Source organism: Erythrolamprus reginae, chromosome Z (genome assembly GCF_031021105.1).
Source record: "Erythrolamprus reginae isolate rEryReg1 chromosome Z, rEryReg1.hap1, whole genome shotgun sequence".
NCBI classification, from domain to species: domain Eukaryota; kingdom Metazoa; phylum Chordata; class Lepidosauria; order Squamata; family Dipsadidae; genus Erythrolamprus; species Erythrolamprus reginae.
Window position 1 is genome coordinate 61,569,597 of NC_091963.1, and position 27,131 is coordinate 61,596,727.

At 39.1% G+C, this 27,131-nt stretch overlaps 1 protein-coding gene across 2 annotated transcripts in view; it reads left to right on the plus strand.

Annotated features, from left to right (window-relative positions):
* Positions 1 to 27,131, plus strand: part of EGFR (epidermal growth factor receptor) — a 337,156-nt gene that overhangs the window by 206,002 nt on the left and 104,023 nt on the right. For both annotated transcript variants that reach the window (XM_070729530.1, XM_070729531.1), the window contains exon 15: positions 12,290 to 12,447. In XM_070729530.1, coding sequence (XP_070585631.1) covers positions 12,290 to 12,447 — 158 coding nt within the window. The remainder of the gene's footprint in view (positions 1 to 12,289; positions 12,448 to 27,131) is intronic.

The following is a 27,131-nucleotide window of genomic DNA, read 5'->3' on the forward strand; positions in this document are numbered from 1 at the left end:
AAAAATAAAAAGGCAAGGTGGAAACGTAACCCAAATACTGTATATTACAGGAAGAGGAACATATAAAACCCCCCCACAAAATCAATTGAACAATTTTTAGAAGAAAATCAGAAACAACCAACTACACTGCAAAATCTTTTGGACACCCTTAAAGCCTATATTAGAGGTACTACTGGAGCCTGTACAATTAGAAAAAAAAAATTAAAAAATGACAGACGAAATTAATTAACTAAAAATATAAAACAATTAGAAATTAAACTTCAAAAATCTCCAGGAGAGGAGAAAATATATGAATCATTGATGAGCTTTAAACATGACTTAAATTTATTAGATCAACAAAAATACTACCCTAGTATTAAATTGGCAAAACAGGCATTTGAGATTTTGATTTAAAAGTTCAAAGAAAATTATATACTTAGGGATAAATTTAACCAATAAATGCTCATCAATAAAAAAAGGCAATTATATAAAATTGATAAATCAAACAAAAATAGATAGGAAGAATATTGATCATTAAGATGAGCATACTTCCAAAATTTCTTTTTCTATTTCAAACTATTCCCATAAAATTAGATTCAAAATTCTTTACAGAATTAAACAAAATGATCCCCAAATTTATTTGGCAAAGGAAGAAACCGAGGATAAGATTATCTGATATACAAGATGTTAAGAGCAGGGCTGGCTTTGGACTAACAGATTGAAAGACTGCCTCCCTATCATAGATAAAGGAATGGATTAATTTGAAAAGTAAATGTATTTTACAATTAGAAGGACATGATTTGGAAAAGGGATGGCATGCATACCTCTGGGACATTGGTGATAAAAACAGAAATATTTCAATAGCCATTTAATTAGAAATTCTTTATTAAACATATGGAAAGAAATTAGATAAAAACACTATTTGAAAAATCCAAATTGGCTGTTAACTATGGAGGCTTTAATTTACCCAAATACTATTGAGATAACTAAAACAATTAAATACAAAGAGATTCTAGACCCATTTGGCAAGCAGGGAAGAATTGGGGACACAAAATATAAATATAGATTGATGGACTTATTTACAAATTTAAATGAGGTATAAAAAAGGATTCAGAAGAGACAGGTATTGACAGCCAAACTCAGCAATTAGACAAATTGTTAACAGGCCCAGAGGGGGAAAAATATCAAAAACTTATAATTATTTGATAGAATATGAAAAACATGGGGAAATAGTTAAAGGACTGATGATCACTTGGGCGAGAACCATCAGCTGTAATATTCACCTGGGAGCAAATTTGGACAAGAAATATTAAAATGACCAAATCAATAATGTACAAAGACAACCAACATAAAAATGTGTTTGTTTGTTTGTTGTATTTATATGTCGCTCATTCCAAATGGACTCTGAGTGGCTAACAATCAGAATAAATACAATAACAATAAAAAACGGTTAAAATCTAATAATAAAAGTTAATAATAACAGTAATATAAAAAACATACATACTTGCAATTAGCCTCATTCCAGGTCTTAATGGCTTTCCAGAAGACTGACAGGGTGGAGATAATGTGGATCTCTGGAGGCAGTTGGTTCCAAAAGGTCAGAGAAGGCTCTTTCCCGAGGTCCCACCAAATGACATTGTTTGGCGGACAAGACCTGGAAAAGGCCAACTCCGTGGACCCTTACTGGCCACAGCAAGGTATGAGGGAGGAGGCGGTCCCATAAATAGTCTGGCCCTGAGCCATTTGGGGCTTAAAAGGTGATAACCAATGCCTTGAATTATATTCGGAAACCAACTGGCAACTAGTGCAGTGCACGTAAAGTTGGAGTAATATGGGCATACCTTGGTACACCTGTTATTGCACGCACTGCTGCATTCTGCATCAGCTAAAGTCTCTGAACACTCTTGAAGGGTGGCCCCATGTAGAGTGCATTGCAATAGTCAAGACTGGAGGTGATGAGGGCATCAGTGACTGCAGAGTGCCTCCTGGTCAAGGTAGGGCCACAACTGGTAGACAAGACAAACGTGTGCAAAAGCCCCCCTAACCACAGCCGAGAGATGTTGTTCTAGCCTCAGCTGTGGATCTAGGAGGACACCCAAGTTGCAAGCCCTATCTGAGGGGGAAATTTCTTCCTCTCTTAGTACCAAAGACAGGTAGATGATATCGCCTTTAGCAGGAAAGACCCACAGCCACTCAGTCTTGTCAGGGTTGAGTTTTAACCTGTTGACGCCTATCCAGACCTTAACAGCTTCAAGAAATCGGCACATCACTTCCACCGCTTTACTGAACTGACATGGGACGGAAATATACAGCTGAATATCATCAGTGTATTGTTGCTAACTCATCTCATGATCTCGCCCAGCGGTTTCATGTAGATATTAAATAGGAGAGGAGAGAGGACCGACCCCTGAGGCATCCCACAAAGGAGGGGCCTAGGAGTCGACCTCTATCCTCCCACTAACACTGACTGCGATCAGCCAGAGAGGTAGGAGGAGAACCACCATAAAACGGTACCTCCCACTCCTAACCCCACTAGCCATCACAGAAGGATACTATGGTCGATGGTATCGAAAGCTGCTGAGAGCTCGTAGGACCAGGATAGAAGAGTGACCTCTATCTCGGGTCTGCCAAAGATCATCCACCAGTGCGAACAAAGCAGTTTCCATGCTGTAACCAGCTCTGAAGTCAGTTTGAAATGGGTCTAGGTAATCCGCTTCATCCAAGGTTTGCAGGAGTTGGAGTGTCACCACTTTTTCAATAACCTTTCCAATAAAGGGAAGGTTGAAGACAGGATTTGTTCAATGAGGCTGGATATAGGGAAGGTTTGTTGAGGATGGGCCTCACAATTGCTTCCTTCATAGTTTTCAGGAAGGACACCTCACTCAACAAAGCATTGATTAACACCTGGATCCAGCCTCGTGTCACCTCTCTACTGTCTGAAACCAGCCAGGAGGGACATGGGTCCAGCAGACAAGTGGAGGCATTCATCGCTCTTATGATCTTGTCCACTTTATCAGGGTTCACAGGATCAAACTCATCCCATACAACAGGAGTAAGACTAACCCCAGTCACCTCGCTTGACATTGCCCAATTGGAGTCCGGGTCTACCCGAATCTCAACAATTTTGTCCATCAGAAACTGAACAAATTCCTTGGCTCTACCCTGCAAGGGATCCTCTGCTCTCTCCACATTAAGAAGAGAGCGGGTCACCCTAAACAGGGCGGCTGGGTGAGAGCGGAAAAATATACATAATTTGCCACCCTTATCATCACTAAATAAGCCCTAATATGGGTTCTTAATAGTGTTCAGTTGGACCCAGATGTCTCTTCTGGCATTTCATCTCCTGAATTTCCTCAGTAAACCAAGGGGCTCTTCAGGATCCATTGCTACGGAGAGGTCACACAGCAGCAATTCAATCTAGAGCCCCAAATGCTGCCCTATTCCAGGCAGACACCAGGGACTCTGCTGGGCTGTGGACAAGGGAATCAGGTATCTCCCCAAGCTCCCTCTGGAACCTGAGTGGGTCCATTGGGCACCTGGGGCAAAACTAACTAATCAGTTCTGCCTCCCTGCTTGAAGAATTGGCATTTTAAAGTCAAGCCTCACAGGAAATGAACTGACCATGACATGGGAAAAGTATCTGCCCCTTAAATTCAGATCATGTGTCCACTGCCCTGAAAGAAAAACTAGGTCGACTGTGTGTCCCCCATCATGAGTTGGGCCCTTAATTACTTGAGTCAGGTTCATGGTTGTCATGGAAGCCATGAATTCCTGTGCTGCCCTTGAGGATTCACCAAGTTACAGCAGATTAAAGTCCCCCAAGACCATCAATCTGGGGAATCTACCACCAGCTCAGCTACCACTTTGATCAGAGTAGGCAGGACTCTTGCAATGCAGCTGGGAGGCAGGTACATTAGCAACAAGCCCACCTGAACTTTTAGATCCAACTTCAGGAGAAGAGACTCACAACCAACAATCCTGGGTGCAGGGATCCTGTGCAGATTAAAGCTCTTCTGGACTATAATAGCCACTGCTCCACTCCTTCCCTGGTGTCGTGGCTGGTGCAACACCTGGAATCTGACTAGGCACATTTCTGAGAGGGGAACACGCCCCACCTCATGTCCCAGCCAAGTCTCAGTTATACACGCCAGGTCAGCCTTCTCCTCCAGAAGTATATCCCAGATTAGAGGGCTTTGTTGGTGACCTGGCATTTAGTAGCAGCAGCCTGAGACCAGGGCCCTGACATTCCCTGCTATATGGGTTGAACTCGAGGGGCTGGAACAAGGATCGCTGTAAGATAGCGAGACCTAGTTCCCCGTGAGCAGCCTACCTCACAGTTCTCGTTGTACCTTCCTCTCCCCATTACAACCATAATGCTCCAGTCACTGTGCTCCGCAGAGATCGCCCGTCCAACTCCACCAGTCTCTCTCTCCTCTGGTAAGCCCCATACATTCACATCATGCCAGGAGTTATAATCGGGCCCTCACCTGTTTCTGTAAGTCCACTCAGCAGGAAGGGCACCAACCTTCACCCCCTGTGGTCTCATTCTAGCTATCTAGTCAGTCCTTCCATTCACCACTTCATCTCCCCTTCCCCCATATATATATATATATATATATATCCAGCCATAGAATACAAAATATAAATACAACATAAAACCACTATAAAACTGTAGCTAACTGATATAAATGACCTATAAAAATATAAAACATTAAAATGTTAAAAATAGTTTCCCATACCCACCAAGGTCAATAAACATAATCTTCATTGTCCTTTTTCACAATCTAATAATTGATGTAAACACAAAAGCATATTCCTAAAAAGGAATATATCCCAAGGATAATCTGGGCTCTTCCAAGGTAGACTCTAGTCCAGGTTGCATCAGATGAAAAGGTTATCAAAATCATATAGTTCCCCTGAGTTGATGTTAAATCAGTCAGTTTTGTTCCTGTAATAATAATCTCATCAATGCTAAACACAAGCCTGAAAAAAATAAGAGTCTCCTGCTAGAATTCTTTGCCCCATGTCTGAAATCTCTGTAGCAATAAAGGCTGAAATTCCAGGGAAGCAAAAGTTCACTAGTATAATAGCATCTGGAATGATCCTAGTCTCGAGAGTTGGGTGTAAGTTCTCATTATCCAAGGGTCTATAATTCAATCCTCCTCTCTCCATATTCAATCATTGTTTAATTAACCTCTTGGAGTCCAAATTCATCCTAATATCATTGTTGTTCAAAAGATGGCTAATTTACTCCTCTCCAATGGTTGTCCACACCAGCCTCTCCCTCCACACTTCATATATCACCTTCAGAGTCGCTCGGGTACTTGGCTGCTGCTGTTACTGCTCTCATCTCAGATATCAGATTTCTCGCAGCCCATTCTTACAATGCTTATTTCTTAGTCACCAACTCCAATCACCTTAAAAGTTACTTCAGTCACTTCTAAAAGTTGTGTCAGTCACTAGTACTCCAGCCGATAGTTCCTAGGAAATTTGCTATTTAAAAACTGTTTAATAATACTCCCAAAATGTTATTTACGTGACATTTAGCATTAAAATGATTGGCCAGATATATCCAAATAATAATCAGACATGTTGGAAGTATAAAAAAGAGAAGGGCACCTTCTTCCATCTATGGTAGCTTTTTGGAGTATAAGACACACGGAGTAAGAGCTGGGAACATCATTAGCACCTGGAAAGAAACAGTCTGAGCAAGTAGAGCAATGTAAAAAACCCGTTTAAAATTGCTTTGTATATAAAGAAAAAAAAATCCTTAGAAAATAACTTATTCCATGAATCAGTTCATTTCTTATCTAGATAAATTCATTCCATTCTTACACGTTATATCTTATATCTTATAAAAATCTTATAGAATCAATTAGCTATTCCTAAAGTTTAAGATCATTTTCTTATATTCTTGCCATCGCTTAGCATACTTCACTCCTCTTTTCCATTCAGATCATGTATTTCCATATAAACATGTTTTTTTAATATCCTAAGTTCTAGATTTAAATTTAAATTTTCCCAAATAGTAAAAAAAAAATTTAAGAAAAAGGTCTAATAAATTTTTTATAAAAAGACAAACGTACAAATAGTCTGTCAAAGCCACATTATAACCCGTATCATATAACACATAAAAAGCTTTTTACTTATTAAATAATTCTCCTTTCCTCAAACCATATATTCTCCAAAACAAAATACATTCCCTCTAAAATTATACCCCCCCTTAGGTTGTGCATAACAAATTTCATATAATCACCATCTTATCCTAATTTTTAAAAAGATATTAAAAATATAGAATCCTTTCAAAACACTCTTTCCCTCCAAATGTTAATACTATCAAATTCATATTATTATCAAGTAGATTACATATCCAGAGTTTTTCCCCCCACATATATGCCTGTTAATAAATTCAATAATTTTAATATAGTTAAACATTTAAGAATATAATGCCTCTTATCAAGTAATATGTCCATGATTCTAACAGATATAACCATGATTCTAACAGATTACTTTCTTCTAAAAATACCAGGCCCCTGATAGCGTCCCCTACATCACCTCCCCTCCAGGGAGGATTGGGTCCGGTTCATCAGAACCGAGACCCCTGGATGGTGGGGATTTGGAGCTACCCTCTAGAGACCGAGGGCAGCTCCGTGTTGCCATGGCCATTGACCCCGCCCCTCTGCCCATTTTTTCTTCATTACATACATTACAATTTACATATTTTGAACAAGGCTTTAATTTGATACCAACAGCCAACTCCACAGTTTTCTGCAAAAAAAATTAAATTCACATGACCCATTCTCCTAATGGAATAGATGGATACAATTATTATGTTATCAAAAACTGAGTTATCCTTATTTAATGGATTGTCCTTTAGCACAAACAAACCATTATCTAACCTTGCAGTAACATTTTTACCTGGTTTTTCTATTTATCTATTTATCTTTCTCAAATGTTACAACATATCCTACATTTATAGAACCCTAACAGATAGAAGAATATATTCTAGTTTAGGTATAAATAGCATTGGCAAACTCTCATTTAACCATGAACAATTTCTTTATCTTCCCCAGATGCTTTAATTTTCTAGCCATTAGCTAGTGCTACATGTTGGTTACCTTTAGTCATTTTAACAAATTTTTAACAAATTATATCTGATGGATTAATTACCACATTCCAGAGTCCTACATGCTACATTCCATAGACCAGGAAACATAGTTTGGTCCATTTAGCTGGGTTATCATGGATAATCTAGTTGACTGTAGTTGAACCATTATTAATACAACGATACAGCTTTAACTGGCCTTAGTATACAAACTGAATATTCACACTATTCATTACACTATGCAACACAAATTTTGTTCCCAGCTTTTAAATGTTATATTCCAATTGCTTATGTCTAAAACAAATTAAAAATTGCTTACATTCATCATAAACTTTGCTTTTGTGACCACGGCAACGAAAATTATGCATTTTTACTATAGAAAGAGACGGTTTTGCATCTTCTCATTTATACAGTCAGACTAAGAACACTATATGCATTGCAAATTTACACAGATTACCAAAAACTGTTCAGAAGTGTGCGGTTTTCCGAGATTTATGACTATACTGCAAATCAGTTTCACGAATCAATCCCCAAATATAGTCACTCATCATGTTTTCGTTATATTGTCTTTGGTAATGGCATTCAAAGTTCATAATGTCCTGATGAAAGTGCTCGCCTTGCTCCTCTGAATAAGCTCCCATGTTCTCTTTGAACTTATCAAGATGAGCATCAAGGATATGGATTTTGAGTGACATCCTGCAGGCCATTGCAGCATAGTTCTTTATCAGAGTCTGAACCAGTTATACATAGTTTTCATATTTATGATTGCCTAGGAAGCCGCGAACCATTGCGTCGAAACTGTTCCAAGCTGTTCTCTCCTTCCTATTCAGCATCTTGGGAAATTCTCTGCACTCTATGATCTTCTTGATTTGTGGCCCAACGAAGACACCAGCTTTGATCTTTGATTCAGACAGCTTAGGGAAAAGATCTTGGAGGTAATTGAAAGCTCTTGACTCCTTATCTAGAGCCCTGACAAATTGTTTTATGAGCCCCAACTTGATGTCTAGTGGTGGCATCAGCACCTTGCGTGAGTCTACCAGTGGCTCCCACTTTACATTGTTCTTCCCCACAGTGAAATCTGTCCGCTGAGGTCAGTCCCACCTGTGGTAGTGCGCTTCAGTATCCTGGCTGTCCCAAAGGCAAATAAAGCAAGGATACTTAGTAAAACCACCTTGGAGGCCCATCAGGAATGGCACCATTTTGAAATCTCCAATAACTTCCCAGCCGTACTCATCATATTTCAAGGCACCTAGCAAAATCTTGACACTGGTGTATTCCTCTTTCAGGTGCACCGAGTGAGCTATAGGAAGAGATGGATACTTGTTCCCATTGTGAAGCAGCACGGCTTTGAGGCTCTTTCATGAGCTGTCTATGAAGAGGCGCCACTCATTTGGGTTACAGGTGATACCTATAGCCTCGAATAAACCGGCCACATTGTTGCGGAAGCACAATCCATCTTGATGACTGAAGAAGATGGAAAAAACTTGCTGACACTTCCTCTGATCTGTGACTTTGATGCTTTCATCTAATAAGTTCCATTGCTTGAGCTTTGATGTCAGAAGCTCAGCGTTGGACTTGGTGAGACCAAGGTCTCTTATCAGATCGTTGAGGTCTTTTTGGTTAGAGTAATATGGCTTCTGCTTCTCATCTGCATATGAAGAGAAATTGTGATCTTCAACATCTTCCTCGGTGTCTGACCTGCTGCTTTCTTTTGAAGGTGATGTAGCTCTGTCTGGAGATGGTGGTACAGGAAGTTCAGGGCAGTGTGGTACTGGGGCAATAGATGAAGGAATGTCAGGATATGTTACAGGCGGTGCATTTTTGCCAGTGCGAGGTTTGGAAAGGTCCACCATGCAGAAGTAGCAACTTGTTGAGTGATCAGTTGGTTCACGCCAAATTCTTGGGATAGAAAAATGCATGGCTCTCTTTTCTCCCCTGTACCAACCTATAAGCAAACAAAATAAAATTTGGATTGAGAATTTGATTTAGGCCTATTTCACACTAATGGCTAGTGATATTTATAATATTAACACAATTAATCTGCTATTTAAGAGAGTAGCATTTATCCACTTACCTTCAAGAGTTTTCTTGCAGTGCTCACATGTAAAATGAGGAGCCCATGGTTTGTCTTGGTCACCAACAGGCATGCCAAAGTATGCTTTGTAGGCCTCACAGATCTTAGCAGATGCCTCTACAGAGTACTTTTTTGCTCTTGTCTTTATAAACTGACCACATACATAGCAAAATGTGTCTGCTGGATGTATGCAACCTCTTGATGCCATCTAAATTGACTAAGTTGCTGTGTACTGTAAGGAAACAGGATGTCTCCCCAAACTTGATAAAATGGTCTTTATTCCATGCAGTATTAAAGTACAAGAGTGTACTGAGGATTCAGCAGAGCAAGATTGATCACCCGGTACCAGAGTAACACACAGTATATACATTTACATTCCTAAGCTCCTCCTGTAATGGGTGTGGGGTGAAGTGTGAATACTGTCGTTATCAGAATCTGAATAGATATTGAATTCACACCTGTCTGTCTAGGTCAATTCCCCTTTGTCTCTGATGGCCATTGCCCACTTACTATGCAATGCTAATCAATTAGATCCTGTCTCTCCATCCCTCAGGAAGGGCTATAGCTGTATAACTCATTGTGCTGTAGTTATATAGCTACCTACAATTCTGTACAGTCCCAGAAAGTTCTAGATAATTCCGGACAGTTCTAGAAACTTCTTGATAGTTCTCACAATTCCAGAAGCTTCTTAAGTATCTTGAAATATTGCGAATATCCTTAAAATTAGATCAATTTCAAAATATCATTGTGCTGACCACAAAAGCAAAGTTTATAGGGAATAATAACTTTTTCTATTCATTTAAGGTACAAACAATCAGAAAACACACTTAACAACTTAATTCCAGTGAGATATTGACAATTATCAATATCTCACTGGAAATACCATGCCAGAAATATCCACACTAGAAATACCATACTGGGTCCATAATCAGTGTGAGTATGCAGAGTGACCCCTGAGTTATCAAGGATACACACACGCAAAGGAAACATGGAATTCTAGCAGATATCCAATAGATAGTCAGTAGATATAAATAATGCTCAGTGATACAAACCAGATACATTAAAATGTATTTACTTTAGCAAATATCATAGTCAAGTTAAACAGTCCAGTCATACATAGTCAAATCAGTCAATAACTTAACTTTCAATACATTAACAATACTACAAGCATTACTTGTACAGCTTGCAAATACATAAACTATCATCAAACACATAGTTCTTACTACATCAGTCGCAATGAATCAGCACAAAATGAGCAGAAAAACACAGAAAGAAAGAAAGAATCATGTTTCTGGTTCCCTCTTTCAGCAATTCCCTACACTTAAAGCCATAGTGATTTAATACATACAAGCATTCATTGTTAGCTTGTTTATATATGGCCAAATCCAACTGTTATGTACATAATACTAACCCTACCATACACAAAAGGAGTGTCAGAAATGATGGTCAGTATCTCCAACCTCTAGGAATCACAATAGCCCACAAAACCATCCCACATTCCATCAGTAATTATCCAGAAACAAAGACAAATTACAGAAGGATGAAAGAAACAATGTAATTTATATAATTAACTTTAACAACTGCAAACAATTCTATGTGGGATAAACATCATGTCAACTGAAAACCAGAATCCATGAACACTAGCTGGCATTCAATTGACATGTTCCCAAACCCCTAATCTCTATCCACATTGACATCAAACAGCACCAATTCAACTGGAACAGTACAAGAATAATCAGCCACACCACTACCTGCTGCACTTATCAAAGCCAGGCACTCCACAAGCAATTCCATAAACAGACACATGCAATCAGCCTATGAAGCCTTGAGAATTCAAATCAACCAAATAACCAACCAGCAACAGCACCAACTTTCAGCCAATCCACACAACCCCCCAAAGCAGCACTTCATCTCCCAATAGCCCTCACTTGGTTTGACCTAAACATCACAAGATCCATCCCAAGACCCTTAATGTGACTCTTTCATCACAACCCCTACTGACCACACAAAGCCCTTATTAGCAGAAAAACACCAACATTCCTTAAATTCACCTGAAAATGATACTTAGCCTGGTAACAAAACATTCAGAAACCAAACCACAAGCTCTGAAAATGAACTTCCAACCTCAAATCAAAATGTTTTGGGAATTTTGTAAGACTGTCAGGAAGTTTACTTATATTATAAATTTCAGATTGGCATTAGATCAAATGTTCTATGCGTTTACTTAAATTGTAGAAAATTGTGCTCCATTTTCAGTTGTCCTTCAGTATTATTATAATACTACTAATAATTATTCACTTGTAATTTCTAGCATCATGAAAATATTCTCTAATGCATTTCTAAACAGTTTCAGATGCTGCTACAAAATATTAAGCATGAATAAATTCCTCTTTTTCATTTCAATTCTTCAGAAAAATTGAAAGAGAGAGTCGGGCATAGTTGGAGAACTGCAATCAGTGTTTTTAATTACAAATAAGTCATCTAAGCACTTTATATCTATTTTTCATTTAATCAGGAAGGATATTAAGCAAATTGGATTTGATTCATTTTGCTCGGAAGGGAGAGAAGACATATTTAAATGTCTTGATTAGTCCATTAGAAAAATATCAGCCTGAAATATCTTTATAATTATAATTAGATGAAGCAGATGGTCCTGGCTTTTCCTACAAAATAAAGTATATAATTAGTATGTACTTTAAAACCTCTAGTACAAAATATTTACCATACGGTACAGAAAAATAAAAATAATAATAGAATTTTTGAAAATAACCATTTTTGAAAAATGAATAGGATACTTACAGGGAAGGGCTACCAAATTTTTTACTACCACACTGTGGCCGTGGCTTATGCAGGATGGGTGCTCTGGAGTGGAGCTCCATTTTTGCTACCCCACTGCATTTCCCCCATCCAGGAAGCAGTCTACCCCTGGATACATATAACATTTTATTTTCTGGCCTGCAAATATTTCAAATTTTAAAATCCATCATTCTCACACTGAAATATTTTTTGTCAGTTCTTGAACTTTCATGCACTTGAAGATTTAGTTTGCCAAAATCCTATCATTAGTACATTTATTAATGTACACGCAAATGTATTTCACATCCATAAAAAATGCTGTTTTTCTTGTCCAGGGTCCTGGTAAGTGCTTGGAGTGTGCTCACGTAAAAGATGGTCCACATTGTGTTAAATCATGTCCTGCTGGCATTTTGGGAGAAAATGATACTTTAGTCTGGAAATATCCAGATGAAAATTCAATATGTCAGTTGTGCCATCCAAATTGTGTTCGTGGGTAAGTGATATTTTTCCTCTTAATTAAAACTTAATTGAAAGGATAACATTGTAATTTATTTTTTAAATATTTTTATTGAGAGTTTAAAAAAAAAGCCAAAGCCTATGACATATACAACAAAAAAGAAAGAAAACAATATATAGAAAAAATAACAGAATAAAAAAACACAAACATTTATACATATATAACTACAGTATCTTACAACTCTGCATACTTAAACCAGAAAGAGAAAAATATCACACTTTTATTATATCTTCCTTTCAAATATCAATACTCATTTTCTAAAATATGCAGTTATACATATAGTTTCTTTTTGTACTTCAAAAATTTAACAAGTTTCATTCATCATAGTAATACCAGTAGTAGTATTCAAATATATTCCAAAAATATTGTAATATTTAAAATTTCAATGTATGAACAAAACAGAACCTTAACTTAATCAATGCACAATCAAACATGAATATAACTGATGCTATAATTTAGCTCTTTAGATTTTTATGGTTAAAAATATTTTTAGTTTGATATACAATCAGTTTTCTTCCAGAGAAAAAAATATCAATTTTAATGAGGAAATTTAATCAATATAATTACATTAGTAAAACCATTATCATAATGTTGCCAAACATTACCATTCTCTTCTGATTTCAGCTTTCTTCCCATAGCTATACTGATATTTTGCAGACATCCACAAGATATTGTGATTATACTCTTTACGGTTTTCATTTTGTGATTGCCTATAACCAAATGAAAATTTTGAGAACTGGAATTGTAGTGATCTGGTGGATAGTTAATATAAAGTATTTCAGGGACTACCAATTCCTAGATTGTAAAGCAATCTAGGAATTATGAGTTCACAGGGATTAAAGCCTATTGATTTTATATTGGTAATTCTAATTTGGTGTTAGTAATGACAGTTTGCACTGGAGGCAGAATAAGAATGCAGACACAGAGAGCTGGAAGTAACAGGTCACTTTATTGATTAAAACTCAATTAAACTGATTATTAACTAATAATCAGGACCTGCAGAGGGCAATCATTAAATGGGGCGGAAAGTCTTGTTGGTAAACCTTCCTGGACAACTATGGGCATAGCTCCTTGCCAATCAAGGTGAGGGACCCAACCCATCACCATGTTCTTGGCCACACCCACAAAGCATGTGGAGGAACTCACCAACCAATCCCCTTCTGAGAATATGGTTAGGTGAGTCCCAAGGGTATCCCCCTTCCATTGGCTCAGGCAGTTCTTTCCTGGAGTCCTTGGTGAGGGGCAGCCCATTACCTTCCAAAAGATGCCCTAAAGGAGAACATGCAATTGCTATTGCTGCCCATTTCTGGCCCTAACCTGCCATAGAGGGTGGGGGGTGTCAAATCTCTGTTTCCCCCCCCCCCGACTCTCCCCTAGCCTACACCAGTTCATGCAGGTACCACCTGCAGGTCCCCCAAGAATATGTCATTCCCCTTGGAGGACTTCCTGCGCGGCGCCATGGTGATGCAGTGTGAAGCTGCTGGATTTTACCCGAGATTTTCCATTCGATAACTGTATAATCGGTAATGCTACTCCTTGGAGAGGAGTGCTAAACAAAGAGGAAAGTCTAGAGCAGTGGGTGGTAGCACAAACCCCCACTGGGACAGGCAAAATCCCTGTGATCAGGCGGGAAAAAAATCAAAGTTTCTTTTGGCCCAAAGACATGGCATGCTGAATTGACAGCTGGGAGGGAGAAAAGAGTAAAGTGGCAACACCAATGGAATTCTATATAATAGCTGAATTACTCACCTGTAAGAATTCTAGCAGAGAAGTTTGGTGAAAGGAAGCTATAAAAGTGAGTCTCCTGTTTGAAGCGGGTGGCAATTGATAAGATCAGAGCAGATTGGAGCAGATGGTAAAAATGATTGAAAGTTGTGGTTGTTGGTGGCAGAAGTTGATGGCGGAAAGTGAATGATTCAGAGTGAAATGACAGCGCAAGTGGGAGGTGGAACTTTAAAAAGCCGGACGGAGGTTTGGTGATCGTGATAATAAATAAGAGGAGACGGGGGACCTGATGGTGAAAATGAGATAGCAGTGCAGAGTAACTGCTTTGAGGAAATTGGAGATCAGAGAAGATTGGAGACTGAAAGCCGGGAGATCCTGTGGAGATTGGAGAGCAGAGATTGAGAGCCAAGAGAGTTGGTGGAATATAGTGAGAAAGGGATTCTTTTTTACACCAGACATTAAAAGAATTTATGATATCGTATGGTGTGTACTTGGATTGAAAACTTTACTTTGCTACATCTGATCGACTAGATTGCTGGATTAGTGATTACCGCGGATGGTCTATTGGCTATTTTTTGAAAGCGGATTGTGAACTACTGGGTTTTGAGCTGATTTGAGATTTAAAACATTAAGCTCAAGAAGAAATACACGAACTTCAAGGACAATCAATGTTTTTTACTTCATTTCCTGAAGGAAATGTAAAAGGAGAACGAATTTCATAACTCAAGGCGATACAGAAGAGCTGACTAACTATATATTTGAGATTGACATTGACACGTAACTTCCTTTATTGCTCTTTCCTTTCTCTGGTAATTTTTGGTAATTTCTCTTTTCATGACTTACTATCCTTTTTCTTTCACTTTTTCTTTTTCCCTTAGTCATCTTATTGCATTCTCTCAATGCTTGCTTTAAAATATAATTACCATATTTACTATAATTATTTCATCTGAATAGATAATATATTTAATCTCATTAAATCAATTCTATACATATTAAGTGTTATTTTTTGGTTTAATAGTAATTGTTACAGAAATGGATTGATTTTTGTACGTGATTTAGAAACATTTATCAATTTATTAACTAACTTATATCAATTAACTTTTACTATTAACTACAGAAGCTTTACTTTAAAATTATTTGACTTATTGATATTTTGAAAAAATGTCTGGGAAGATTAAAGGTCTAGATGTGAGAATGGAGAACATACAGGAAGTTATTATGAACCACGAACAAAGAATTAAAAAGGTGGAAGTTAATATGGGGAAAACAAGACAAAATAGAAGAAGCAGAATGAAGACTTAGAGCTGCTAATAAGGAATTGGAGGGCGCAATTTTAATGCTGGAATTGGAGAAATTGGCATTTTATCTATGTTTCCAGAACATGCCAGAAACGATGGAAGAAGATCTGTTCAATAAAATTGGTGGAATTAATAACCCAAAACTTTCAAACAGATGAAGTTGTTGTCTATGAAGAAGGGGTGAGGAACTATACAGAAGAAGTATACAGCATCCAGACTAATTACGTGAAAAAACACTGATTTCCAAGGGAAGTACATGTACGATTTACAAAGAAAGCGATTAGAGACGAAATTTACAAAGGCACAAAAAATGAACAAATAATGTACAAGGGGAAAGAAATAATTATATAATAATAATAATAATTATTATTATTATTATTATTAATTAGATTTGTATGCCGCCCCTCTCAGAAGACTTGGGGCAGCTCAGAACAACAATAACAATACAATATAATACAATATAATTCAAAAGAACAAGTTAAAACCCATTATTACTAAAAACAATCAATACTACACAGTCGCACCATGCTCAAATACTACAAGTCAGAAGGGGGGATTAGCCCCCCCCCATGCCTCGTGACATAAATGGGTCTTCAACATCTTGCAGAAGGTGAGGAGGGTGGGGGTAGTTTGAATCTCCGGGGAAAGTTGAGGGCGGGGCCCACCACAGAGAAGGCTCTTCCCCTGGGTCCTGCCAGACGACATTGTTTAGTCAACAGGACCCGGAGAAGGCCAACTCTGTGGGACCTAATCAGCCACTGGCAGAAGATTGGCCCGTAGGTATTCTGGTCTGATGCCATGAAGGGCTTTATAGGTCATTACCAACACTTTGAATTCTGTCCAGAAACTAATCAGCAGCCAGTGCAAGCCGCGGATTGCTGACGAGACATGGGCGTATCTAAGAAGGCCCATGATTGCTTGCATGGCCACATTCTGCATGATTTGAAGTTTCCAAACAATCTTCAGAGGTAGCCCTATGTAGAGAGCGTTGCAGTAGTCGAACTTCGAGGTGATGAGGTCTTGAGTGACTGTGAGTAGAGACTCCCTGTCCAAATAGGGCCATAACTGGTGCACCAGGCAAACCTGGGTAAACGCCCTCCTCACCACAACTGAAAGATGATGTTCTAATGTTAGCTGTGGATCGAGGAGGATGCCCAAGTTGTGGACCCTCTCTGAGGGGGTCAATAATTCCCCCCCCCCAAGGTAATGGATGGACAGATGGAATTGTCCTTGGGAGGCAAAATCCACAGCCACTCCGTCTTGTCAGGGTTGATTTTGAGCCTGTTGACACCCATCCAGACCCTAATAGCCTCCAGGCACCAGCACATCACTTCCACTGCTTCACCAATTGGACATGGGGTGGAGATGTACAACTGGGTGTCATCAGCGCACTGGTGGCATCTCACCCCATGCCCTTGGATGATCTCACCCAGCGGTTTCATGTAGATATTAAATAGTAGGGGGGAGAGGACTGACCCCTGAAGCAACCTACGGAGGACCGACCTCTGACCCCCCCCCCACGAACACTGCAATCGGCCAGAGAGGTAGGAGGAGAACCACTCTAAAACAGTGCCCCTCACTCCCAACCGTCACAGAAGGATACCATGGTCGATGGTATCAAAAGCTGCTGAGAGGTCAAGAAGCACCAGGACAAAGGATAAACCCATGTCTTGGGCCCAACAGAGATCATCCATCAGCACAACCAAAGCAGTTTCCGTGCTGTTGCCAACCCTGAATCCTGACTGTTGAGGATCTAGATAATTGGCTTCTTCCAAGGACCGCTGGAGCTGGAGTGACACCACCTTCTCAACAACCTTCCCCATAAATAATAATAATAATAATAATAATAATTATTATTATTATTATTATTATTATTATTAATTAGATTTGTATGCCACCCCTCTCTGCAGACTCGGGGCAGCTCACAACAGCAACAAAACAATATACAGAGAACAAATCTAATATTTAAAAATCTAAAAAACCCATTATTAAAAAGAACATACAACACAAGCATGCCATGCATAGGACTGTATAGGCCTGGGGGAGATGTCTCAATTCCCCCATGCCTGGCGGCAGAGGTGGGTTTTAAGGAGTTTGTGAATGACAAGGAGGGTGGGGGCAATTCTAATCTCCAGAGGGTCGGGGCCACCACAGAGAAGACTCTTCCCCTGGGTCCTGCCAGACAACATTGTTTAGTCGACAGGACCCAGAGAAGGCCAACTCTATGGGACCTAACCGGTTGCTGGGATTTGTGTGTTAGAAGGCGGTCACAACAACAATAACAATACAATATAATACAAATCTAATATTCAAGGGAAGGTTAGAGACTGGATGATAGTTGTTAAGTACGGCTTAACACGATGATAGTTGTTAAGTATGTATGGGTCCAGGGAAGGCTTCTTGAGGAGAGGGCGCACAAGTGCCTCCTTGTAGGGAGCCAAGAAGGACCCCCCCCCAGAGAAGCGTTGACAATCTCCTGGACCCAGTTCCGTGTCACCGCCTTGTTGGCCAAACCAGCCAGGAGGGCCACAGATCCAGTAAACAGGTGGCAGAACTCACAGCTCCAATGGTCTTGTCCACTTCATCAGGTGTCACCAGGTCAAACTCCTCCCAGACAGATGGACAAGTACGGGCCCCAGTCACCTTGCCTGACTCATTGTCAGCCAACACTGCAGTCCAATTAAAGTCAAGGTCCGTCTGAAGCTGAGCAATTTTATCAGCGAAAAATGCATTAAAATTCTTGGCACTGCCCTCTAAGGGCTCCCCAGCTCTCTCCTGATTTAGAAGAGAGTGGGTCATACTAAACAGAGTGGTGGAGCAGGATTCTGCTGATCCAATCAAGATGGCATGATGCATGCATCTTGCTGCCTTGAGAGCCACTTTGAAACTCTTAATATGAGCTCTTACAAGTGTTTGATCAGACTCAGATTTATTCTTCCGCCACTGCTTCTCTAGATGTCTCTTCTGGCTTTTCAACATCCAGAGTTTCTCGGTGAACCAAGGAGCACTCCGGGGTCTAGTGCCGCAGAGAGGTTGCAACGGCGCAATCCAGTCAAGAGCCTCCGTCACCGCCTTGTTCCAGGCCACAGCGAGGGACTCTGCTTAACTGTGTACGAGTGAATCTGGTAGAACCCATGCACCCTCTAAAAGCCCTCTGGGTCCATCAGGTGTCTAGGGCAGAACCATCTAATCGTTTCCACCTCCCTGCGGGGAATGATTGGAGCCTTGAAGTCGAGCCATAGCAGAAAATGGTCTGACCATGACAAGGGCAGAACATCTAAGCCTCTTACTCTCAGACCATGACTGAACTGCAGCAAGAGAAATATGTCAGGTGCATGCCCCCCTCATGGGTTGAACACTGCACTACTTGGGTCAGTTCCATAGCTGTCATGGTGGCCATGAACTCCTGTGCTTACCCAGAGAATTCACCGAGCTACGGCAGTTTAAAGTCCCCCAAGGTTATAGGTCTGGGGAACTCCACCACCAGCCCGGCTACCTACTTGAGCAGCACAGGCAGGGCTGTTGAGATGCAGCTGGAAGGCAGGTACATGAGCAAGAAGGCCACCTGAACCCCTAGGTCCAACTTCACAAGGAGAGACTCACAGCTTGCAATCTCAGTAGCAGCAAGTCTGCATAGGCCAAAAGTCTTCTTGGCCACTCCTCCCCCCCTTCCCTGGAGTCGAGGCTGATGCCAAATGTGAAACCCAGCTGGGCATATTTCTGAGAGAGGAACTCCTCCCTCTGGGCCCAGCCAGGTCTCAGTCACACATACCAGGTCATCATCCTCCTCCAGGATCATTTCCCAGATGAGGAGAGCTTTATTTACAACCGACCTGGCATTGAGTAGCAGCAGCCTGAGTCCAGGGTCCGGAGTTTGTTAATCAACAGCACCCCAGGTTGAGCTCATGGGCCCGGAACAAGGGACTGGTTTCAGACAGCAGGCTCTCATTCCCTGAGAATGGCCTACCCAATGACTGCCACCATATCTGCCTCTCCCCAGCAGCACCAGCATATTCTGGCCACCTTCCACCCCAGAGATAAGTTCTACCAACCCTCCTGCCTCTACATCACCAGGCAGGCTGACCCAATCATTCATAACATTCGTGACATCAAACTCATTCATCTCATACATACCCTCCATCTGATCACAAACATCCATCTCTAAAATTATCCCACAATAAATTAGTTTAAAAAAAGAAACAACAAAACATTAATAAAAAAGCTAAAGATTATAAAAATTAAAATGGTTAACCATCCCCAATTCCTATTCCCCCCTCCCTCCCTCCCTCCTAATTACAGCAGTTTAAAACGTAATAATAAAGTGTAAAATAAGCATCAATATAGCAAAGTAGTCCTTGGTCCAATCAAAATCAGACAACCAAAAAATTAATTCTAATGGCTGGTAATTAATCAAGACAATATGAATAGAGATGGTAATAGTTAGAATAATCAAGACAATCAGGATGGTGCAAACAAGGATGATATGAATAAGTTCTAATGAGGCATGGGTAAGGGTCTCTATCCCAGATCTTCTTAGAGTCTATGGAAACTTCTAGAAGTCCTCCCTCACCAGTTAAAGTGCCGGCTGCAATAAATGTAAACAACAAGGTAGTCCACATAGAAAAGTCTCTGCAGCAATCAGGATTCCACAGACAAAAGGAGAGCAATATTTCGAAAATAGTCGAAGGGCTCACTCACTTGGTCTCTCTGCTTGGTATGATCTTGCCAGAAATGACAAACTGGCTTTAACTCCAAGGAGCCAAAGTTCAGACAGATCTGCTTCTCCATGTTATAGCGGTCCCAACAAGATCTCCAACCATTCTGGCTGTTTCTCTGATGAGAATCATGCCATTCTCGATGCCTGGAAAAATTCCCTGGCATCCACAGCATGTTTAACATCTCCAGTCTCCCAGAGTAACTTCTGCCAGTTGCTGCTACTCTGATTGTTCTCTGTAGCAAAAAAACACCTCACATGGCCATGGGATTTAAACTCCGGTCGCCCTCTCTGTTCAGATCTAATTTGAACTTGCTGTTAATTACTGTTAGTTTTACACATTTGCCACCTCCCGTTCGCTCTCACTCTCTCACAGCTTCTCTCACAGCTGGTTTCCTGGAGACTCCGGTCTCACTCTCCTCAGCTCTCGTAAATGCCAGTCGCCATCTTTCCTCCCCCTCAGATCTCAGATTTCCAAGCACCATCCTCCTGTTTAGTTCTCACCACCCGTTTTCAGGTCTTGAAATAGATTAGAAGATGGTGTAATGCCAAGGACACAAAGCAGGCTTAAATTACGTTAATTAAGTTGTCAATTCTGCTGCTAGATGGGGAAAAAAACATTGTTCTCGGCAGCGGAACTCTCCTCCTGCTGTTTCCATGCCCCCAGAACAGGAAAAATTAGCCACAAAGATCAACAGTAATGTGTGTTTCTCTGCCAATTTCTAGGCTTTATGTAAAACGGAATTAAAAATAACCAGCTCTTTTCCACAGCTGTGGGAAACTCCTTCAAATGTCTCAGTAAGCAAACAGTGGGCTTGGCCAGCAACTTTCAACTATCTTGAAACAGATACAGAAAAGGATTAGAGAAAAAAGAAGAGATTTTCATTACTTAACAGCTAAATTGATGAGACGGGAAATACCATTTAGATGGTTAGTCCCCGAAGGGCTTTTGATAACCTAGAAAGGGAAAAATATAAAAATCGACTCATTTGAAAAGGCCGACCACTTTATTGCCCAATACTTAGAAAAAGAAGGAGGAAGCAGCTCGGACGTAGCCCTTCAGAGCCAGGAAGAAGAAACAGAGGAGAAGGAATCGGAAGATTAAAGAGAAAATAAATGAATGCAGAGAAAAGAAAGGATAGTGATGAGAGCAGTGGCAAAAAAAACAGTAAAAAATGAAATCATTAAAAATATTTTCAGTTAATATCAATGGCTTGAACGCGATTACAAAAAGAAGACAGACAATGATAAAATTACAAAAAGAAAACACGGATATATTATGCCTACAAGAGGTCCACATTAGAAAAGATACCAAATTACTAGAAAACAAAAAGTTGGGTAAATTATTCACTGCACTAGCAACTCAAAAAAAGGGGGGATCATGGTATACATCAGGGAAAGATTACAACCGAAACAAATTTATGCGGATAGTGAAGGCAGAATATTAAATATAAAAATTAGGATAAGACACAAAGAAATGGTTTTGATAGTGATATATGCCACAAACACAAACCAAAGAGACTTTTACAAGAAATTAGAAGAACAAGTAAGACAAATAGGAGGGGGAAACATGTATTATTGGAGACTTCAGCACAGTTCATGATATCCAAAAATATTATAAAACAGCTAAAAAGAAAAACAAAGAAAGACAAACTCTACCAACTGAGCTTTTTGAGATGGTGAGAGAACACAGACTTATATATAAATATGGAGGGAAAGACACACACAAGATTTACCTCTAGATACAAGCTGCTCCACATACGAGTATTCCAAGTTACGAGTCGCGACACAAGCGAAATTTCTGTTCGACACCCTAGCTCAAATTCGGGATACGAGCCGAGCTTCCACCAGGTGGTACAAGAATCTCCTTGTTTCCAGTTACCTCAGCGCGAAAAACAAAGTCTAAAGGCATTCGTTCGAGATGCAAGTTGATCGACTTACAAGCTTGGGTCTGGAACGAAATAAACTCGTATGTCGAGGTACCACTGTACACTTTTTTCTCACCACCTCAAAAATTGTGGTCGAGGATTGACATGAATTGGGTAGATAAGGAAGTAGAAAATATTATGGAGAAAATTGAGATAGGACCAAATATATGTGCGGACCATCACCCAATAATATTAATGATTAAGGAACCAAAAAGAGAATGTTATAGGTGGACACTGAACCAAACATTGTTAAAAGAAAACAACTACATTAAATACATGAAACAGGAATTAAAAAATTTTCTTCCAAAATAACAGGAATGATGAAACAACTATACAAAATCTATGGGACACTACGCAGGCATATATAAGAGGATTAATGATAGCATATACAGCCAAAGTAAAGAAAACAAAAAACAAACAGATGGAAGAATATCAAAACAAATTGCAATATATAATAACAGAAATGCAAAAATATTTTCAAAATGATGAGCTAAGAGAAGAGAGGAATAATTAAAACATAGAATTAATTTATTAATACAAGATGAGGTTGCTTTTAAAATTATAAACGCTTTGAAAACTCGAATAAAGTGGATAGATGGTTGGCATATAAATTAAAAAAAGAAAAGGAAGAGAGATACATACAAGAGTTAGAAGACTGTAATGGTGATAAGAAATTTGCAATAGGGGCAAAAAAGAAAATTGTGGTACATTACTTTACAGAGCTTTACAAAAAAGAGGAGATAAATGAAAAACAGTTGAAAGCATACATAAATAAAATAGAATTAGGAGAGGTACCAGAACTAAATAAAATAAAATAAAATAAAAAATAACAACACTAAAGCTAGAAAATGCAATACAGAAACAAAAGAATAACAAGTCACCAGGGCCAGATGGTATCCCAAATGAATATTATAAAGAATTAAGAGAATCACTACAAGAAATATTTACTGATCCCTTGCATCCTGGACACAAACTGTTTCAACTCCTACCCTCAAAACGTCGCTAGATAACATTACACACCAAGACAACTAGACATGAGAACAGTTTTTTCCGGAATGCCATCACTCTACTAAACAGAGAGAGCATATGCACCAAGACAAATTCTTTGTGTGTCCAGTCACACTTGGCCAATAAAATTCTATTCTATTCTATTCTTCAAATATTATTAGTTATATTTAATGAGGGTTAGAGCAGGGGGTGAAACTGAGGTCCTTGATGGAGGCGCTGGTAACACTGATACCAAAAGACAATTCAGATAAACAGAAAGTACAAAATTACACGCCAATATTGTTACTCAATGCAGATTATAAATTTTTTATGACAATTATGGCAAACAGAATGAAACCAATTTTAAATAACTGGATACACACAAACCAAAACAGATTTCTACCTGGTAGGTATATTCAAAGCAATATAAGGATAGTACTTGATATATTAAAATTTTATGATGCCCATCCTGAAAATCCATGTCTCTCATGTTTTTAGACATGCAAAAGACATTTGATAATCTGAAGTAGGAATTTGTACTTGAATTAATAAAACAAATGAAATTTGGAACCAAATTTATTAGAATGATAGAAACAATATACCACACACAATCAGCAAAAATAATGATTAATGGAGAACTAACAGAGTCATTTCAAATTTGGAAAGGTGTGTGTCAGGGATGTCCTTTATCCCCATTACTTTTTATTCTGTCTATCAAAATGATGTTAAAACAAATTAGAGCAAATTCTGAGATTATTGGTTTGAAAATTAGAGGTCAAGAATTTAAATTGCAAGCATACATAGATGATTTGGTTTTCATATTAGATGAACCGTTAGAAGTGGGAAGACAATTACTGAAAGAAATAAAAGAATATGGGGAGATGGCAGGGTTAAAAATGAATTATCAAAAAATTAAAATCATAACCAAAACCATGAGAAATGAGCAAAATCAAGAAATAGAAAAACTTCTAGAGATTCAAATTGTTAAGTAAAATATTTAATCATTAACAACAAAGTGTAGTACAATTAAGGAGAACAATTACAATATACTAATAAAGAAGAGTGAAGATCAACTTGTAAGGTAGAACAAACTACACATTTCTTTAATAGGAAGAATCTCTACCAATGTCGATTTTACTGAAATTCCTTATTCCAAACAATTCCAATAAAACTAAACAACCAATTTTTTATAAAATTGAACAGAATTATTTCTAAATTTGTATGGGGTGGTAAGAAGACAAGAATAAGATTAAAATAGCTACAGGATAAACCTAAACAAGGAGATTTTGGACTCCCAGACTTTGAACTTTATTATCAAACAGCTGTACTACTATGGATTAAGGATTTGATAGAAATTAAAAACCAGAGATTGTTAACGTTAGAGGGACACAATATTTTACAAGGATGGCATGGATTTTTGTGGAATAAAAAAGTAAAATTCCAACATAATAAGAGATGCACTATTGGTGACTAGGAATAAAATTGAAAAGGAACATTATACAAAGATACCAAGATGGTACTCTAATATGGAGGCATTGACCCATCCAAATACAATACAGTTAAATAAAATGGTTAAATAGGATCAAGTGTTAGATGAAAAGGGAAATTTAAAAATAAGACAACACCTGTTAGAACAAGGCATTGTAAATGAGTGGTGGCCGTATAATCAAATTAAGGCGAAGTGGCAAAAGGACAAAAAAAAATATTGGAATCCAAGAAAAACTTTCAACTTTGGACAAATTACTACTGGGCAAGCCTAAAAATTTTATAACTATATATAATTTTCTGATTGAGTACAGAATGGAAACTGAAATTGTTAAAGGAACCAGGATAAGACGGAGTGACTGTGGGTTCTGCCTCCCAAGGACAATTCCATCTGTCCATCCATAACCCTGGGGGGGAATTATTGACCCCCTCAGAGAGGGTACGCAACTTGGGCGTCCTCCTCGATACACAGCTCACATTAGAGAACCATCTTTCAGCTGTGGCGAGGGGGACGTTTGCCCAGGTTCGCCTGGTGCACCAACTGCAGCCCTATCTGGATTGGGACTCACTACTCACAGTCACTCATGCCCTCATCACCTTGAGATTCCACTACTGTAATGCTCTCTACATGGGGCTACCTTTGAAAAGTGTTCGGAAACTTCAGATCGTACAGAATGCAGCTACGAGAGCAATCATGGGTTTCCCAAAGTATGCCCATGTTACACCAACACTCTGCAGTCTGCATTGGTTGCCGATCAGTTTCCGGTCACGATTAGGTCCCACAGAGTTGGCCTTCTCCGGGTCCTGTCGACCAAACAATGTCGTTTGGCAGGTCCCAGGAGAAGAGCCTTCTCTGTGGCGGCCCCAACCCTCTGGAACCAGCTCCCCCCTGAGATTAGAACAGCCCCCACCCTCCTTGCCTTTCACAAACTCCTTAAGACCCACCTCTGTCGTCAAGCATGGGGGAATTGAAATATCTTCCCCAGGCCTATACTGTTTATGTATGGTATGTTTGTGTGAATGTTTTTTAAATTATGGGTTTTTAGCTTTCTAATTATTGAATTTGTATTTTACACTGTTTTTCTGTTGCTGTTGTGAGCCGCCCCGAGTCTGCGGAGAGGGGCGGCACACAAATTAATTAAATAAATAAATAAACAAACAAACAAAAATAAATAAATAAATAAATAAATATGGCTAGCTGGTGAAAAATGTGGGACACAATATCTATTTAGAAGAATGGGAATCAATTTGGACTAAGAACTATAAAATGACGAAATCGATAGCATATAAGGAAAATATCCAAAAAATGTTTTACAGATGGCATCTAGCCCCAGCTAGGTTAGCAACAATATACCCTAAATTAAATTGTTGGATTGTTGGAGGTGTTTGTATGGCAAGGGAAAAGACCAAGAACCAGTTAAAAAAATAAAAATGGAACATTTTTCCACATGTGATGGACTTGCCCTGAAATAAAGAAAAATTGGAATAAAATAAATTCATGAATTTTTGAAATTACCAAACAAAAACTCAAATTAAAACCTGAGACCTTCCTTTTGGGCATAATAGATCTGAAAATGAAAAATGAATACTACTACTTGATCCAACACATCATCACTGTAACCAGGATATATATAGCTCAAAACTGGAAAAAAGAAGAAACACCAACACAGAGAATTATGATTAAAAAATATATGATTGTGCAGAGCTAGATAAGCTAACACAAGAATTAAGGAATAAAGATGAATTATGTTATTATGAAGTTTGGAAGGAATTCTATAACTGGGTGGATAAGAGAAAACAGGGATAATAGCTGTATATAAAAATGTATGTTTAATACTATAAAAAACCTTTAAACATACAGTATATCAAAATCAGATGTAGTGAAATATTGTACAACTTTGATTACGCATAAAACAGCAGTACAACCGCTGGTGTTATAGGCTGTAGAAATGTATAAAAGAAGGAAATATTTAGATAACAGTTTTGGGAGAGGGGTGATATGTTATAATGTTATAATGTTATCCTTTCTTGAGCTCCATGAGTCTTTTCTTCCCGTTTTTTCCCACCCCACTCTGCTCATCTCCCCCACACCTTTCTCCTCCCTTGAGCTCCATGAGTCTTTTCTTCCTGTTTTTGTTCCCCCAACTCTGCCCATTTTTGCAATCCTGGGGTTCCCCTCCTGGGATTTCCCTACAGCATCGCGTTTTTGCGGAAGTCTGGAGGTGGGGTTTCCCATGGAGGGGAGCCTCGGGGGATCCCAGGATTGCAAAAACTGGCGCTTGGCTTGCAACGAAAGTCTGGTGGCGGGGTATCTGAGCGGCGGCAGCAGGTTTGTAAGGTGAAAAAAGTTCGTAAGAAGAGGCAAAAAAATTCCAAACCCTGGGTTTGTATCTCGAAAAGTTCGTATGACGAGGGGTTCGTATCACGAGGTACCACTGTATTTGGGAATCCATTTAACAGCTAGATGTTCATTACTCAAAGAAAATAATTATGTAAAGCTTAAAAAGCAGACAAAGAAAGACC